Genomic DNA, 19,306 nt, shown 5'->3' with positions numbered 1-19,306 from the left:
TATAGTAGAATTTGAGTAATAGACATTGTGAAGACCATAATCCTGGTCCTCACATTAGAAATGGTTGTTTTATCGTAAAGAAGAAAAAATAAGTTGTTAGACTTACAATGTGGACAAGGTTAGGGTTAGGGTCAGACATTTAGAGGTTAACTCATTCACTGCCAATGACGTCTTTTGACGGTTGTAAATCGAAAGCCCTCACTGCCAATGACGTCTTTTTATTTAATTTTTTATTAAAAAAAAAAATCCCACAGAACCAGGAGATTCAAAGATGTACTGCTCCATTAAATCCTGGTTAAAGTATTTGGGAAATTTTCTGTATCTCGGCTCCTTGTTTTATTATGTATTTTTGGCGAGACACGCTATTTTCAACGGCGTATGACAAGCGGAAGCACAGTGAAACCCTCCGTGATTATAGCAACCATCAGGGGATCGATCATACTGGAGATAAATATTCTGTGAGAAAATCAAAAAAATCGTTGGCTGTCTGGGCTTTATTTATTCATTTACTCTGGCAGTGGACGAGTTAACCCATTAAGACCTGGAACTGTGTCATTTTTTGATTTGAGCTAAAAAAGCATTATTTTACACTTTGGGCTATTCAAAAATAGCAGATATACAAGCTCATAGCGCGGCACCGAGTGCCGCGCTACGAGCTTGTAGATCTGCTATTTTTGAAAAATCGTGAAAATGTGTGCAAATCTTTGAATATATATATTTTTAAAGCGAACATTTTAACTCAAATCTTTGCTTCTGGGGGTCCCTGGAACAAGATATTTTGACTGGGGTCTGCGGCCAAATACATATAATTTTGGGGGTCCTTGACATGAAAAAGATTGAGCACCACTGATATAGAAACATAAGTTTTTCAGAAAACTGTTGGGATTTAGGAGACATGTAGAATCGGCTTCAGGTCTCAATGGGTTAAATTGAGGGGTTGGGGTTGGAGTTGTGCCCGATTTATACTTACTGCAGTTGTATTTATACTTACTGCAGTTGTACAAGCTTACAACTCGGGCTTGTATAACCTCTACTTTCAGCTTTAGGGTAAGGGTTAAACGTGTGTGTGTGTGTTTGTGTGCATCTCTGAGGGAAGTTGTGCGGTTGTGTAGGCTCTCTGTACTGTACAGTGTGTTCTCTGAAGTGTTTGTGCTGCTGTCGGCGTGCTGTTTAGCTGCGGTGCTGCTGGCTCCTTGGTGACCGGTTAAAAAAACGTTTGTCACGTCAATCACTGCAAGAGTTATGAGGCCCTCAACCACAGGGGGACCCTCTGGTGGCTGTCCTTTATCGCGGACAGCCAACAGGGTGCACGCACACACGCACGCACGCACGCACGCACGCACGCACGCACGCACGCACGCACGCACGCACGCACGCACGCACGCACGCACTCACGCACAGTGCTTGTCACGCACAGTCAGTGGTGTAAAGTAACTACTGTAAGTACATTTACTCAAGTACTGTACTCAAGTACAATTTTGAGGTACTTTTTACTTTACTGGAGTATTTCCAATTGTCTATACTTTTACTTCTACTCCACTGCATCTCAGAGGCAAATAGTGTGCCTTTACTCCACTACAATTATTTGAAAACTTTGAATTACTAGTTACTTTGCAGATATAAATAATTACATTATAAAACATACATTAACCACTTTAGCCCTATTTTATACCTGGGCTATTTGAAAATAGCAGATCTACAAGCTCACAACGCGACGCGTTGTGAGCTTGTAGATCTGCTATTTTCAAACATTTTAGTACTTTTACTTTTGGTACTTTAAGTACATTTTGATACCAATACTTTTGCACTTTTACTGCAACAGAGTACTTCTACATTGCAGTATTGATATTTTTACTCAAGTAAAACGTTTGAGTACTTTTTCCACCACTGCGCACACAGTGTTTGTCACACATAGTGCTTGTCATGCACAGTGCTTGTCACATTTAAAAACAATGGACTCATTAACACATTGGGTGCCAGAGGTTTATTAAAATATTATACGTTGAGTGCCTGCATTTCTTCCATCCACTTGCGTTATACGTTTCGTGCTGTGAGAAGCCCAGACGAGGAAGTGCATGTAAACAAAGCGTGCGTGCGAGACGGCGGAGGGTCCCGACTAACGCCTGGAACAATAATATTTCCAACGCGACCCTCCATTGCAGCGTGATCGCCGATCGAAAACGGCTCGTTTCCACCACATTAAAAAGAAATGGAGATATTAAGCTTTTAGTCAAGGAGATAACATTGAAAACGCCGACCGGAAGGATTTTTGACATGGAGCCAGATCCAGCCTCTTCTTCTCAGAAACTCCTTGGGTGATGTCAAAGTTTCGTTTTAGCGCCCCACGTGGCCCACATGTATAAAAATAGAATTGGGTCAAAAACGGTCCGGACCGTTTTCGGCACTTCTCGTTTGGACCCTCAAAAACGGTCCGGTCCGTTTTTGGCATTCAATGTGTTAAATAGAGGCAAAGGCATTAAACACGTTATAAAGTACAGAGAGAGCAGACAACATTGGTAAAAAAAAAAGAAAGACAAAGTGCTGATGCATTCAAAGTGCAATGTAGATACATTACTGTTCAAATATGCTGCTGTGCTACATGAAACATACACTCAGATATGCATGCTGTGGAATGTGTAGAATGCACAAATAATGTATTCACGTACACAGCCATTCCTCTGCCACAGACATGCTCATGCACACAACGCAGGCACACACGCACGCACACACACAGGCAGGCAGGCACACACTCACATGCACACACACACTCACATGCACACACACACACACTCACATGCACACACAGTGCCAGACACCCCCTGCCAAGCTGTACGGTTTCGCTTAGTGAACTTTTTTCTGGCAGTGTGTGTGGCATTATGCCATGTACGCAGGCACGCGGGCACGCTAGCACGCACACACACACTCACTCACTCACTCACTCACTCACACACACACACACACACACACACACACACACACACACACACACACACACACACACACACACTGCTGTTCATGAACCAATCGATGGACCATGGAGTACACACCAAATAAACATTCGAACAGAAAGACACAAGTACACCCAGATGGTTTGATGTGAACACACACACACACACACACACACACACACACACACACACACACACACACACACACACACACACACACACACACTCTCTCTCTCTCTCTCTCTCAGATGGGTACAGGGGGACGTTGTTCCGCTAAAGCATCCTACTGTGGCTCTGTCTGTCCCACAGGAGGGGACATTCTCTATGTGCCAAAGGCCAACTCCAGTTGCTATGGGATCCAAAAACTATCAACTAACATTCCCTCTCTCTCTCTCTCTCTCTCTCTCTCTCTCTCTCTCTCTCTCTCTCTCTCTCTCTCTCTCTCCCTCTCATTATGTAGCCTATATGCAATTTTAACCCATTAAGGCCTGAGGCCGATTCTAAAAATCATTTTTTTGTTTTACATAAAAAATATAAAAAGTTATATAAAAGATATATAAAAAATGCAAATATAAAAATAAAAAATATATAAAAATATGTTGTTCCAGAGATCCCCAGAAGCAAGATTTGAGTTACAAATGTTCGCTTTAAAAAAATATATATCCAAAGATTTGCACAAAATGTTCAAGACTTTTCAAAAATAGCAGATCTACAAGCTCATAGCACTCGGTGCCGCGTTGTGAGCTTCTAGATCTGCTATTTTTGAATAGCCCAAAGAAATCTTAAAATGACACACAGCTGCGTTCCCGGTCTAATTGGGTTAAGACTTGAGCCCCATCCAGCCCCCCATTGTCTATACTGAGCCACATTACCATGCACAGGGGAGCGAGCCAGCTCTTTTTTCCTCCTCTATGTTCTGCAGCTAATGTGTGGTCTCTAGATCAGGGGGGGTGGGCAGAGCTGTGGCGCTCTTTGATCAGGTAATCCAAAGGCTTTGGCCTCCATCCTCGATCTCCCTCTGTCCCTCCACTCCTCTCCCCGGGTTTTCTGACCCCCCCCCCCCCCCCCCTCCCTTCTCTTTCGCTCTGAAGTACAGATGTGCCATGTCTAATGTAGATTAACGTTTGACTCTTTGGGATCAGCTCACGCAGCGGTTTTCTGGGTATCTGTTTTCTTTTCTTTTTTCGTTTGACGGACGGACGGACACGTGGGAGCTTATCCCATTAAGACCCGAGGCTGATCAAATAAAAATCATGAAAATAAAATAAACGGTTTTCTGGAAAAAACGTATGTTGGTACAGTGGTGTGTTCAAAACCTTTTCATGTCAAGGACCCCCAAAATTATATATGTTTTTGGCCGCGGACCCCCATCTCAAAATATTTTTTTCCAGGGATCCCGAGAAGCAAAGATTTGAGTGAAAAATGTTCGCTTTAAAAAAATATATATATTCAAAGATTTGCACAAATTTTCACGTTTTTTCCCCGAAAAATAGCAGATTTTTGAATTGTCAAAAAATCGAAAATGACACAGATGCGTTCACCGGTCTTAATGGGTTAATTTGATAGGATAAATAGATGCACAATGGTTAATGCACTCCTGGGATGATGCGTCGGAATTGTTCTTCATTGTAGCTCGGCTTGGAAGGAACCCAGCTATACGCCCCTTTGAGGATTTGAGAAAATATTAATATTGGCTTCATCTTTGCTAACGTCATTGTAAGGGAAGGCGAGATGACAAGCAGAGAGACCCAAGTGGATTGGATTAGAGACTCTTCCAAATAGCAGAACTTGTTACGGTGGGAAACATCGCAACGACTGGATAACTGTAATGCATTAAAGTGACAAGGCCTGGGGAAAATTAATTAAAATAGCAGCACTGGGGCAGCAAGATGACACTGGAGGAGAAAAGCTTCTCTGTGTGTGTGTGTGTGTGTGTGTGTGTGTGTGTGTGTGTGTGTGCATGTGCGTGCGTGTGTGTGCGTGTGCGTGTGCGTGTGCGTGTGCGTGTGCGTGTGCGTGTGTGTGTGTGTGTGCGTGTGCGGGTGCGGGTGGGTGGGTGGGTGGGCGGGCGGGCTTGTGTGTGTGTGTTAGAGCTAAGGTTAATTGACCATTAATTGACCATGACCCCAAAAAGTTGGGGTTCGGATTAGGCATCTAGATGTTAAGCTTAGATGTTGGGGTTATGGGTTTAGCTATAGGGGCCTGTTTAGGTTTAGGGATACAAATGGCAAGACAAAACGTGAAAATGGTGTGTGTGTCCACATGCGTGCATGTATGTGTGTGTGTGCGTGCACGTGTGTGTGCGTGCGTGGGTGCGTGTGTGCGTCTCATGAAACAATACCAGGCCCCTTACATCATGTATTAACGATGATGACATACTAATACTTTGGGGCCCACATTTGCAGTTGCTCCGAGCCCCATGGGTAATCATTCATGGTTTTCTCATACCACTCCACTGTCTCCTCCTACAGGTGGTCTACAAGCGTGCAGACATGGCCATCGGCTCTCTGACCATCAACGAGGAGAGGTCTGAGGTGGTGGACTTCTCCGTCCCCTTCGTGGAGACGGGCATCAGCGTCATGGTGTCGCGCAGCAACGGGACCGTCTCGCCGTCCGCGTTCCTCGGTAAGGAGACGTCGTCATGCTTGTCGTCCCAGATGTTCTAATGCAGTGGCTCTCAACCTGTGGGTCGGGGACCCCCAGGGGGGTCCCCACAAGAATTTGAAGGGGGGTCCCCAGATGACACTGAAGTGACAATTTAAGGACTTTTAATACCAAAGAATGAAAAAAGAGGGAAAAAAAATACCATTACTGCAACAAAAAAAAAGTAATAAACAAAATATACCATAACAACTGGTCAAACGTTGGCCAAATTGTCAAATAATATAAGAAAGAGGCAAATATTGTGAAAATAGAATATTTATCTTTGGGAACTGAGTCAAACTAAATGTTATGTCTCAACTCCTACATTTTTAAATGCTTGTCAGGGTGGGGGGGGTTCCCATTTCAAATATGATTATTTTGGTGGGGTCGCGGCCTAAAAAGGTTATTTCAAGAACCCTTTACTGCCATGGACGCGTTTTTGAGTCAATTGGTACTTGGTCCACATGGCCATGGACGCGTTAACGTGTCAATAAAACCAGAGAAACACAGAACCAGAGATAACGCAATCCAAAGATTTACTGCTCCATTCACTTCCTGGTTAACTTATTACTTAAAAATGCTGTATCTCGGCTCCTGCGTACTTTTTTTTTTACTATGTATTTTTGGTCCAGACATGCTATTTTCAAAGGCAGACAACAAATGTCAACGAGGTCGCGATGACCTCGTTGACTTTTGTGAAACCACACAGTGAAACCCTCAGTGATTAGCAACCATCAGGGGATCGATTATACTGGAGATAAATCTTCTGTGACTACTACTGAAAAAAGGTTATAAAACACAAAAATCGCTGGCAAGGGTGAGTTTATTAATGTATATTCTCTGGCAGTTAAAGAGATTAACTCTTGAGAGTGTACAACATTGAACCAAATGGACCCACACAGAGCTGTCCGCTCAGTGCTGGTGCTGAATTACTTTTAGTCCTCAGGCATGACGGGTAGGGCTGCTGTCCGTGGTGCTGAAAGATGTATTGAAAGGCGTTGTTTCCTTGTGATTAGGTTTTTTCCATGACCATTTTTTTTAGGATACTGGTCCCAAATAGGGTTTAGATCAGTGGTTCCCAAACTTTTACATTTCTAGGACCTGTAAGGGTCCATTTGGAACCCCTTCAAGGATCAGGATCTGCTGGAAATCTGAATGGGGACTCAGTCAAATAGAATAAACAAAATAAGGCAAAGACAAGTTCACAGTTTGAGAAGAATGAGTGATATATTTTTTTATCAAAAGGAGTTTCAATACTTACAATTTCAGCAATATAGAACTTATTTACACATGCCACCAAATGGCAATATATTGTAATCCCACCTCCAACTTCCAACCGTTTGATAAACATAGATAAACACATGAAAGACTGTCTTTATTATAAATCCTTTTGTTTCACCCAGGGGCAGAAACACCTATCACCCTTCCTGTGACCCCCACTCAGACATGTTAATCTACTTACTTTATTTATCAACCAGCATGATGGCAAAAGGATGCAAATGTATCAAAAGGTGCCAGTCAGGGTGGGGTCCCACAGCACAAATTAAGGCCCTGGGAAGCAAAGTTCATTTGAATGTTTACCTTATTAAAAATATCTCTGACAGTCCCTGGACCCCAATTCGAGAACCACTATTCCAATGCTTGACAACGTGTCTTATTTCGATTTGTGATACATTGTAATTACAGTAATTGCCGTCACTACAAAATGACGCTGACTGAGCGTGGAGCATTCCGATTCCTTAATGTGAACGCGATCCTCGCCTGTACTCCTCGCTCGAAGGTGGGGCTAAGCCGCGAGTGGAGGACGAGAGGATGGAAAGTTTAAGCATTGGGATTGGGCTATAATTGTGATCCATTATTATCACCCACCTGTATTCACTCATCAATCACGTATATAAAATGTCTGCTCGATGATTGGTCCATTTGTACCCTGATGATTGATGAAGACCTAAAAGCTTGTAGGTCGGCTATTTTCTGCCTCGCAATCAAGTATAGATCGGGCGTAACTCATTCATTCATGTAGATTCTTATTTAGAATTCTGGGGAAATGGAAAAAAAAGTTTAAAAACCTCTAGCAAACTGATTCAACAGCAGCAGAGTACTTAAAGAGAGAGATGAAGGTGCCGTTGTTGTGAGATTAAATTGAGCCAAGACATACAATAGTATGGGACCACAGGGTGAGAACAAAGTCGTGGCACAAAGCATGGTACATAAAGACAGACTTATTCTGTAATACAGGTTGGCACTCTATCAAATGTTCTTATGCCGCTTGCCGGCTTGGATGCTACCAGTCTACACAGGGAAATCCTCAGTGTTCATTTAAGTCAAATTAACCCGTTAAGACCGGGCACGCATCTGTGTCATTTTAAGATTGATTTGGCTATTCAAAAATAGCAGATATATAAGCTCGTAGCGCGGCACAGAGTGCTGCACTATGAGCTTGAAGATCTGCTATTTTGAAAATTCTTGAAAATCTGTGCAAATCTTTGAATATATGTATATTTTAAAGCGAACATTTTTAACTAAAATCTTTGCTTCTGGGGAGTCCCTGGAACAGAATATTTTGAGATGGGGGTCCGCAGCCAAATACATTTAATTTTGGGTGGTCCTTGACGTGAAAAGGTTTGAGAACCACTGATATAATAAAAAAGTTTTTTTCAAAAAACTGTTAGGATATTTGTTAGAAGATATTTGTAGAATCCCCAGAAGCAATAAGATTTGAGTTACAAATGTTCGCTTTACAAAATATATATATTAAAAGATTTTCACGAATTTTCAAGATTTTTCAAAAATAGCAGATCTACAAGCTCATAGCGCGGCACTCGGTGCCGCGCTATGAGCTTGCATATCTGATATTTTTTAATACCCAAAGAAATCTAAAATGACACAGAAGCGTTCCCGGTCTGAATGGGTTAACACCAAGGATTTAACTTGAGTAGACTGGCAGCATCCAAGCTGCCACCTCAAACAGAGGCGAGAAGGACGCGGATTAATTTGTGACGTTAATCAACGCGTTGCGTGTAGGTGAACGAGACAGATAGCACACACAGCTACTGTGTCTCTTACAATGAGCCATTAAGATTAACGCTTAATTTTTCATGGCCCATGTATTCATAATAATAGCTGGCACATGGTACAGATGCTTAGTGTAACTGATTACGACCAAAGACAATAGTTAGAAAGAGCTGACATTCATGTCTGAACATCAAGGTGGCTGAGCATGAAGATATGTTAATCGTCCATATCTTACAAACTGCTGTTCTTGATGTTGTAAGGCTGTAGCGGGTGGACAAGCGGAGCTATACAGCTGCTTAGGTGCCAACACTTAAAGACTGGTAAACCAAGCTTAAAGGTATCATGACATTCATTTTCACTTTTTTTATTTTCAATGTTTTATTTGGGGTTTTATGTCCTCAATTACACCCAAAAAACCTGAACTTAGAACATTCAGTGGATTTTCTGTGGTCTGGGGTTTTCTGAATAATTAGGCTGAAAAGTAATCTGAGCTTGGCCCTTCGACAGTGAGGTCACAGTCGAATAATCCCGCCCACTCTCCTCCTCGCCCCTCCCCTCCCCTATCCTTTCCTTTGGGGGGGGCGGAGCAGAGGCGATGATTGACAGGCAAAATCCCTCACCAGCGACACCCGCAGGCAAAGATTTCTTTTTTCATTGCAGTTGAAAAGGCTTTAGAAATGTGAGAGAAAAACACCTGCCATTGATCACTGGAATGGAATTTTCACTTAAAACTTTTTGTACACTTTTGAAGGACCAGGACAAAGACTTTGAATGTGGTGTAAAAGTGAATGTCATTAAACCTTAAAGGAACATTTGGCCTTTTTTTTCAACTACAGCTCCATACAGTATATGGGTCCTCACTAATGCTCACTATGGAATGGTGCCATTTCTGTCTACACGCTCTGTGTCTCAGTGGTGGACTGTGGACGGTTCGAAAATGTGCCTACCGATGACATCATTGGTGGTATTTTTTTTTAAATTGATGCAGGCGCTAGGGTTTCTTTTTCAGCTTGCTAACTTTCCAGGAAGAGAAAGGCTGTAGCTTCCATTAGCTTGGAATCCCCACTGATGATGTCATTGGTAGGCAGGTTACTGAACTGTCCACAGCCCACCCCTGAGACCCAGCAAGTACACCTTTAACCCATTAAAACCGGGAACGCATCTGTGTCATTTTAAGATTTATTTAGCTATTCAAAAATAGCAAATTTGACAAGCTCATAGCGTGGCACTCTATGAGCTTGTAGTTCTGCAATTTTTGTTTTAATCATGAACATTTTAGCAAATCTTTAAATATAATAATTTTTTAAAGTGAACATTTGTAACTCAATTATTTTGCTTCTGGGGGTCCCTGGAACTAAATATTTTGAGATGGTGGTTGGCCGCTAAATACATATAATTTTGGAGATCCTTGACATGAAAAAGTTTCAGCAGCACTGATATTTAGCATACAGTAGTAATTATACGTTTTTCAGAAACCATGTAGTATTTAGAAGAAATGTGTAGATGTGTTCCCGTATTGAATGGGTTAAGATATGTTGACAGGGAGGGGGCACACAGCACCAAATGTGTGTAATTGCTAATTGGAGGTAATTGTCTTAAGTAGCTACAACAAAGTGAGGAGGAAATTATGTTAAAAAAAGAAAATAAAGGAATGTAATTGTAACTGCAGTGGTTCCTATCTTCTCTGGATCAGGGCCCACTAGAAAATCTTGGAAGTGTTCCCAGCCCACCCGTCTGATGGGTGGGCACTTGGGTGGGAATCACTTATTGTGTTCCAGCTTAGACCAATTGAACCCAACAAAACATTTCAAAGTTTTTAAAGAAACAAATCTTTCTGTTTTGCCAATTATTTGGGGCCAGTGGGCCCCTGCCCACAGGTTGGGAAACGCTGCTGTAATGGAATGAAACTGTTCAGATTTCAGCCGCCGTTTGGCAAGGCGAGGGTGCTCCCTCTGGGCCAATCACGTCTCCCTAGCTTATTAATTTGACTGTGTCAGTGGAGCCGTCGGCCTCCAGGGGATCATCTCACTGTCCTCAACGCCGCAATGAGCAGACGAGGAAACAAACAGTGTGCTTATGGACCAGTGCAGATTAGGTCTGCTCCGGCGGCTTCAATTTTCTCTTCATTGGCAACGCCCCCCACATCCCCAAATATAAATAATGTATCATGTCTATTTTCTATGGGTCATTTCCTACTGATGTCCCTCGGGTAATTCAAACTGACGGAGCCAGTTGAACTGGAGTCAAGCTGCTCGGGGGGCTACGATGCTAGCTTGTTTATTGTTCTGGCCTTGTAATGGTTAGGAATAGAACCTGATTTTAATCCTTTTAAGCCTCATTATAGTTAGTGAGGCTCTAAGGATTAAATACACATGCTACGCCCGCCCCGAGTGCAACCAGTAGGGGTCAGCAGGCACTACGTGGGGGAATTGGGAATTAGCACGACGACTAAACTGGGAGAGAATGAAAAAGAAAGGGAAAAAAATAGTAATAATTGAGAGAAAAAGACATTAATGATTCAACATAATTCAACAAAAGAATTGAGGAGAAAAAAAAACACGTTAATGATTCAACATGGTGCCAACATTTCGTGTCATATTTCAACAACTATCTATTTCAACAACTATCTCATATCGTCAATATCTTTACTTGATGTTGAACACAGCATTCTTGTCATTTGAAAGACCCTTTGATCTCATTTATCCATGCAGTGAAAGCAAAGTTGACAGAGAACGACTGCTCTTTCACGGCATAGCTTCACTAGAGGAGTGTGGGCATAATAGCCATTACGTTGTCTTGCAAACAGTTGACAAAGCACAGTGTGTGCTTTGTCCAAAAGCACACACTGTGTGAAATAACATCTCAGCTGCTGGACAGAAGGACACGTTAAAGTAGAAAAATAGAATCTGCACACTGGGTCATGCTCCCAGAGTGAGTTTATCCGATTACCACCAAGGTGACGTTTGGAGAGTCGGGAAGAGCTAAGATGCTCGGAACGTCACCTTGCTGGTAATCGAATAAACTCACTATAAGCATGATCGAGTGGCCGGATTCTATTTTTTCAAGTGTCTCGCTCTACGCCATTTGAGTCAGTTTCCAGACTCACGCTGTATACAGTATACAAGGTTCAAGGTTCAAATGACAAAGAAACCAACCTTGAAACTTGTATACTGTATTCCCTGCCATTCATGGGATTTGATCCAATGACCTCAGGCATCTGTAACCCTTAAACCCTAGCATCCCTGTTCTGCGGTGAACATTCAACAAAAACAAGACGCGTTGTGAGCTTGTAGCTCATCTATTTGCGCCGAAGACATTTGGTGAAGATGGAAAAAAGGAAGGGACCGAGTATAGACCCCTGGGAGACCCAAATATGTACAGTATGTAGGGTTTAAGTGCCTTGCTCAAGGGCATTTGAGTTACTGTATTTCCTGGCATCTTGGTATTCAATTAGACCTCATGCATCTGTAGTGGTTCCCAACCTCTTTTCATTGGAGCCCCCCCCTTCTTACATCTTAAAGCTGGAACCCCCCACATGTGTGTTCACTGCACGCATGACCTCAGACACTTGTGTTTTTCAGGCAGTTTACCCACTTAAACCCTGCATTTGTATGACGAAAAGCTAAAATAGCTCATCTAGCTTGTAGATCTGCTATCAATTTAACATTAGAGTGTGAGTTAGATGTGGGAGTTATCTATGATTTTGTGCAACATCAACATGTTTAGATCGAGATGCGAGATTTATTCTTTTGATTCTCCTTATTTAAATAATCATGTTAGTAGTCCTATTAATGGTTCATTTTCATTTAGACGAATATTACCTACAGAAATTTCACAAGTTATTTCAGAACTTAAGATTGGATGTGCCTCTGGTCCAGACGGATTAGAGGCCAAGTTTATTAAATTAGCTTCTCAAGTTCTCATCTTCCCTCTTGCAGATTTATTTAATTTGTCCCTATCAACTTGTCAACTTCCATCAATCTGGAAATGTGCAAAGGTCACTCCACTTTTTAAAGGTGGTGATCCTTTAGAAGTTAATAATTATAGACCCATTTCTATTATCTGTTCAATGGCAAAAATATTTGAAAAGCTCATTTATAATCAATTATCTAAATATATTAATGATCTCAATATTTTATCCCCATTTCAGTCAGGTTTCCGTTCCAATTTCTCCACTACTACTGCTCTTGTTAAATTTTCGGATGATGTATACTCCGCCTTAGATAAGAGTAAATTATTAGGTTCTATTTTTATTGATTTATCTAAGGCTTTTGATTTAGTTGATCATTATCTTCTTTTGGATAAACTTTATGATTTTGGCCTTTCTCGACAGGCATTACTTTGGTTTAGTTCCTACCTTCATAATCGTCGTCAGTGTGTTTCTTTTAATGATGTTAAATCGGATTTCTTGGTGATGGAAAAGGGTGTACCACAAGGATCAATCTTAGGTCCTTTACTTTTTTCCATTTTCATTAATGATCTTCCCAAAATATGTACAAATTGCTCCATACAGTTATATGCTGATGACACAGCTATTTATACATCTGATTGTGATATATCCAAAATTCAATGCTCCTTGCAAACGGAATTCAATCTGGTTCAAAAATGGCTTTTAAATAATAATCTTATATTAAACAAGCAGAAGTCGTGCAGCATGGTGTTTGGTACTCGGTATTTTCTTAATCGTACATCCTCTGAATTATCTATTTTTTTTACAGATGGCTCTCCCCTTAAAACAGTGGAAACATTCAAATACTTAGGCCTTTGGTTAGATTCGGAATTTTCTTTTAAGCCCCATATCGATTCTCTTAGGAGTAAAGTAAATAATGGTCTCAGATTAATGTATAGATCAATAAACTGTTTTACTTTTCAAATAAGAAAACATATTGTTCAGCAGCTTCTACTTCCTATCATTGACTATTGTGACATCATTTATCAGAACACCTCTGAGACACATCTTCATTCGTTAAATGTAGTTTACAATAATATATGTAGATTTGTACTCCGGTGTCCTTACAGTACACATCACTGTGTTCTGTATGATACGTTAAACTGGTTATCTCCTCATGATAGGAGACATTTTCATTGGTTGCTTTTTGTTTTTAAATGTATTTACTTTAATTATCCTTCTTATTTGAAAGAGCTTTTAGTTCCGTTCAGTTCAAGATACCCATTAAGACATACACAACAACCTGTTTTTGAGGTACCTGTCGGTATAAACAAAGAAATTGGAGACGTTCTTTTAAGTTTAAAGCACCTTCTGATTGGAACAATTTATCCACTTTACTTAGATCAATTATTTCATTTTCTGTTTTCAAAATATCTCTGCTTGATTCCTAAAATCTAACTGTTCTTGCTTTTAAATTCATAAAGTTGGCTTAGCGGAAAGACAATCGGGGTTCGCGGAGTCGGCTTGGGGGGTTATGGGTTTTGACTTCGGACTGGAGATGACATATGTTGCCATGTATTCTTGTTGAATTTGATTTCATAATTGATTGTTTTATTATTATTTTATTTTTATTATTATTTTTATTATGGCATAACAGATGTAGACTGGTCTGGGATGGTGTGAGAGCCCTTATGTGTATGTTTTGTTGTTGTTGTATGTTATGTGATTGTTTTGTGTCAGTGTTTGTGTGTTGTGCCTGAGGACCCCCTGGAAGACGAGATGCTCCATCTCAAGGGGTTTATCCTCCAATAAAATTTTCAAATCAAAAAAAATGTTTAGATCGAGATGCGATTAACGAGCTTGTAGATATATATATATATATATATATATATATATATATATTATATATATATATATATATATATACACCCCCCCCCCCCCCCCCGTTTTTCACACAGAACCAGGAGATAACGTGATCCAAAGATTTACTGCTCCATTCACTTCCTGGTTAAAATATTAGGGAAATATTCTGAATCTCTGCTCCTGTGTTTTACCATATATTTTTTGAGCGAAACATGCTATTTTCAACTGGGTATAACAAGCGAACGGGAATCGCGATGACACTTTTCTTTTTTTCACGGAAGCACAGTGAAACCCTCCGTGATTAGCAACCATCAGGGGATCGATCATACTGGAGATAAATATTCTGTGACTACTTCAAACTTGACTGCTTTTTGGCCTTTTTTTTGTTGTTGCAGTGAATGAGTTTATTGCGTAAAAAAAAACACAAAAAGGTAGAATGTGGAAGAGGTCTCTCACCGACAGCGACAATATAAAAATCATGATTGGCACCCCCGGGCCGGACTTAGTTTGGACATATGGTTCTGGTTTAAGTGGTTGAAGCATTGTGGTCTGTTGCTGTCTTTGTCGTGTGTGTTTTATTTATGAAGTGTGTCCTCATGTGTTCCCTTCCTGTCCTCCACAGAGCCTTACAGTCCGGCCGTCTGGGTGATGATGTTTGTCATGTGTCTGACCGTCGTGGCAGTGACTGTCTTCATCTTCGAGTTCTTCAGCCCCGTGGGCTACAACCGCAGCCTCCGGAGCGGCAAGAGTGAGTGATGGCTCTAAGCTTGTCTCCATCCCCCCCGTCCCACCGTCTCTCTCTCTCTCTCTCTCTCTCTCTCTCTCTCTCTCTCTCTCTCTCTCTCTATCTCTCTCTCTCTCTCTCTCTCTCTCTCTCTCTCTCAGTGGTGGACAAGTACTCAAATGTTTTACTTAAGTAAAAGTATCAATACTGCAATGTAGAAGCACTCCGTTACAGGTAAAAGTCCGGAATTCTAAATGTACTCGAATAAAAGTACAAAAGTATTGGTCAAATAATGTACTTAAAGTACCAAAAGTAAAAGTACTAAAATGTTTGAAAATAGCAGATCTACAAGCACACAACAACGTGATGCGACGCTTGTAGATCGGCTATTTTCAAATAGCCTAGGTATAAAATAGGGCTAAAGTGGTTAATATATGTTTTATAATGTAATAATGTATATCTGCAAAGTAACTAGTAACTAAAGTTTTCAAATAATTGTAGTGGAGTAAAAGTACAATATTTGCCTCTGAGATGTAGTGGAATAGAAGTAAAAGTATATACAATTGCAAATACTCCAGTAAAGGAAAAAAGTACCTCAAAATTGTACTTAAGTACAGTACTTGAGTAAATGTACTTAGCTACTTTACACCACTGCTCTCTCTCTCTCTCTCTCTCTCTCTCTCTCTCTCGTCTCTCTCTCTCTCTCTCTCTCTCTCTCTCTCTCTCTCCCCCCTGGCTAGACGGATAGGTCCACGCAGCAGTCACATCCGCTGACAAGCCGCTCAAGGGGACAAATACCCCCAAAAGTTCACAGAGCGTTTGTTTGCGTTCGTCGAATTCCAAATGTAGGACTGACTTGTCCTTTTTGGGGTTGTTTCAGGGTAGTTTGATTATTCTGGCTCTCTAGGATTTTACTTTATATTGAATGCTTTTGGATTTAGCCATCCGTGGTGGACAGTACAGCAAAGAACATTTACTTGAATGCTGTACTTAAGTACATTTTCACTCCACTTTCAAAGAAGAAATATTGTATTACCTTTGTAGGAATTCGGGCCCCCTGGGACGCAAACTTAGAAAAATACATTATATATTTACCAATTAAAGGAGTAGTTCACCCAAAAACAAATCTTATTTTCTATCAATTACACACCCCATGAAGCCTTGAATTCATGGAGATTTCTTTGTTTTTGTAATAATTTGATGACCGACAGAGTCTCCTACCGGAGACTGCGCCAGTCATCAAATTATTGGCTTAGGAATGCATCAAAAACAAAAAAATCGCTGTGAATTCAAGGCTTCATGGGGTGCGTAATTGATAGAAAATAAGTTATTTTTTGGGTGAACTACTCCTTTAAGCCATATTTCAATCTACAAGCTCTCAACTCGTCAAAATGCAATTTTAGAAAATGTTTGAACACTTTTGGAATATTTCAAAATTTCTATATAAATGCATTGATATTAAAACAAAATGTACTTTTAAAGCAAGTGCTCCTGTATTTGATTTCAAGAACATATTTGACTGAGCAACTTTCACTTGTAGTTGAGTAATATTTGACCAGGAGTATCTATACTTTGATTCAAGTACTGGGGTTGAGTACTTACTTTGTCCACTACTGATTATTTTCCATACAGTAGTTTACTTACTTAAAACAAGTGCTACCCTTGACGTTTTATAGAGGATAATGCTTAGAACCAACCAACATTAAAGAGTACATGGGAATCACGAGAAAAAGACAATGGGCCTCATTAAATTCTCATTAAAGTCTTACTTTTGTTCTTGAGGAAGATATGAAAAACCAACGTGGGATTCATGAAACATGTGGACTGCCTCGATTTTGTTGTATCAGATGATGAGTGCCAATTGTTCTTTAATTGAGGCTCTTTTCCACGAGAGAGAGAGAGAGAGAGAGAGAGAGAGAGAGAGAGAGAGAGAGAGAGAGAGAGAGAGAGAGAGAGAGAGAGAGAGAGAGAGAGAGAGAGAGAGAGAGAGAGAGAGAGAGAGAGAGAGAGAGAGAGAGAGAGAGAGAGAGAGAGAGAGAGAGAGATTTCAACCCATATAAACAAAACTGGAAAAACTGATTTATTTCAGTTAAAAACACTTCATTTCTGCCAAGCAACACAATTGTGCATATAACATTAAATCAAGTAGGGCTGGCCCGAACAAATCACCCAAAGCATGGTATTTTCAAATATGGCATGCTCGTTCTGCAACACTGCAATTCATTAGAGTGTGTAATTAAAATATTTCAAGGCACCGCCATTTACATTAGTATTGAAACCAGCTTTGCAGCAACAGTGCTCTGCAGATCATGGGCAAACATTTAAAGGACGACTTCACCCATTTTCAACCTTATCTTCATATAATTGGTCCTGTCCTCACTAATGCTCATGATAACATGGTAAAACAAAAATATATATATATCTGTTTGCTCTGTGTCTCATAGGAGGGCTGTGGACACTTACGTTAGGCTTTTTTAAAATTTGTATTCAATTGCAATTTTTACTTTTTTTTACACAAGAACAATGTCTTCCATTATTTTCCAGGAATTGAAAGCCTGCAGTTTATATTAGCTTGGATTCCCCATCGATGATGACACTGGTAGGCGGGTTTCTGAACTGTCCACAGCCCTCCTCTGAGACACAGACTGAGTAGACAAAAAATTGTGCCATATTATAATGAGCAGCGTTAGTGAGGACCAATTATATGAATATAGGTTGAAAAGTCGTCCTTTAAGTAAAGATTGTTTAGTGCTAAATAATCAATACAATTTGTCTAACTCGCTATATGGCTTGTTATGGATATTGTCTGTGTATTTGACACACAGAGCACAATGGGGTGAAAAATATACAAAAGCTCGGAAATGGATCAGATCCCTAAAATCTAAGCAGCAGTTCACCCATTTTCAAACATATGTTCATAAACCTTTTTTTTTCTTTCTAAATGATTGCAAATTAGGGTCCAGGTGGAAAATAAAAACAACAACGACAAAGTTCTCCTTTAAAGCGCCACTGAGCATGATAACTATTACTATAAACTATAACCATAATTTTTGAGCATCCACACTGAAGAACGATAACGTTCTGTAAACAGTGGCATCAAACGCACTGTACAGTCCAGCTGTGTCAAAGCACACACAGAGGGGGAGCGAGAAAGAGAGTGAGAGATATCTGTGGTTCTGAAAGACGCATGCAATAGAATATAGGCCTATGGATAATCTGACTCTGACTGATTATTAAGCGTTTAGCTGATCATAATAGTCTCGATCATCTCCGTTAATAACCACGCCTTTCAAGGGCGAGTGACAGATTGCATCCCAGATGTTTGATGGATTTGGAATGGCTGTCGATGCTTCTATCGCGCTGAAAGCCATCCAAACAATATCGTTCACGACTATAGTTGTCGTTATGGTTGTTGTGGCGTGGACGCTGCCATCCGTTTGAGTCACAGCAGGTTTTTAAAACGACATGTTTATCGTTATCGTGATTGGGTTGAATGGCCCTTAGGAGAGTTGTTTTCGTGGTGGTTGTTAGTCTGATTATTGTGGCTGTGGGTGAGTGTGTTGCTCCTGAAAGTCAAAGTGTGCGTATCAGTAGCCTCAGTGTTGTGTGAGATAACCCACCCTCATGTTGCACTGCAGCTTGATGTTCTCCGTACTGAAGCTGCCATCTATTATTCAGCAGTGCAGTTTGCACTCCTGTGATATTCAGTGTGAGCCTGCTGCCGCTGCACAGCGGCCTGATACCTCTTCCTCTGCCTCATACCGACTGACTCGCCGCTTTTACCGCATGGCCGCCGCTGCGCTATACATCCTGCAACGTCTACACGCCATACCTCTCTGTCAGCCTGCCATATGTGACCCCGCTCTGCCTTCATCAGTCACACGTCACCCGCGCTCGTTTGGAGGAGAAATGAGATGTCGTGGCAATATTCCCCCTCTGTTTTTTTGCCGATTTATTGGGTTTTTAAAGGAAGAAAGTGAAATTATGATACCTTAATGGTCAGGTCCTAAGAAAAAATAGGCAGAAAAAATCCTATCCTTTTTATAGCCAGGGGATATTACAAAAAAATCTGGAATAAATTAATTTCCAAGAAATTTCTTCACAAATGAGTTTGTAAATGTGTCTAGTAATAGTGAGGGGGGCGAGTGCGGGAGCTTAGCAGGGCTGGGGTCGTAGGGTTCCCGTAAAATACGGAATCGTCCTTTATTTGACAATTAAATGTTG

At 40.8% G+C, this 19,306-nt stretch overlaps 1 protein-coding gene across 1 annotated transcript in view; it reads left to right on the top strand.

Annotated features, from left to right (window-relative positions):
* The window catches only part of grin2db (glutamate receptor, ionotropic, N-methyl D-aspartate 2D, b), a gene marked incomplete at both ends in the record, with an annotated part of 148,659 nt that overhangs the window by 61,783 nt on the left and 67,570 nt on the right, over positions 1–19,306 (top strand). Inside the window, 2 exon segments of the mRNA XM_080426671.1 lie at positions 5,420–5,573; positions 14,981–15,106. Of these exon segments, the coding sequence (XP_080282797.1) occupies positions 5,420–5,573; positions 14,981–15,106 (280 nt within the window).

This window comes from Gymnoscopelus braueri, assembly GCF_963280865.1.
Source record: "Gymnoscopelus braueri genome assembly, chromosome: 4".
NCBI classification, from domain to species: domain Eukaryota; kingdom Metazoa; phylum Chordata; class Actinopteri; order Myctophiformes; family Myctophidae; genus Gymnoscopelus; species Gymnoscopelus braueri.
This window is presented reverse-complemented; position numbering and strand designations above follow the sequence as displayed.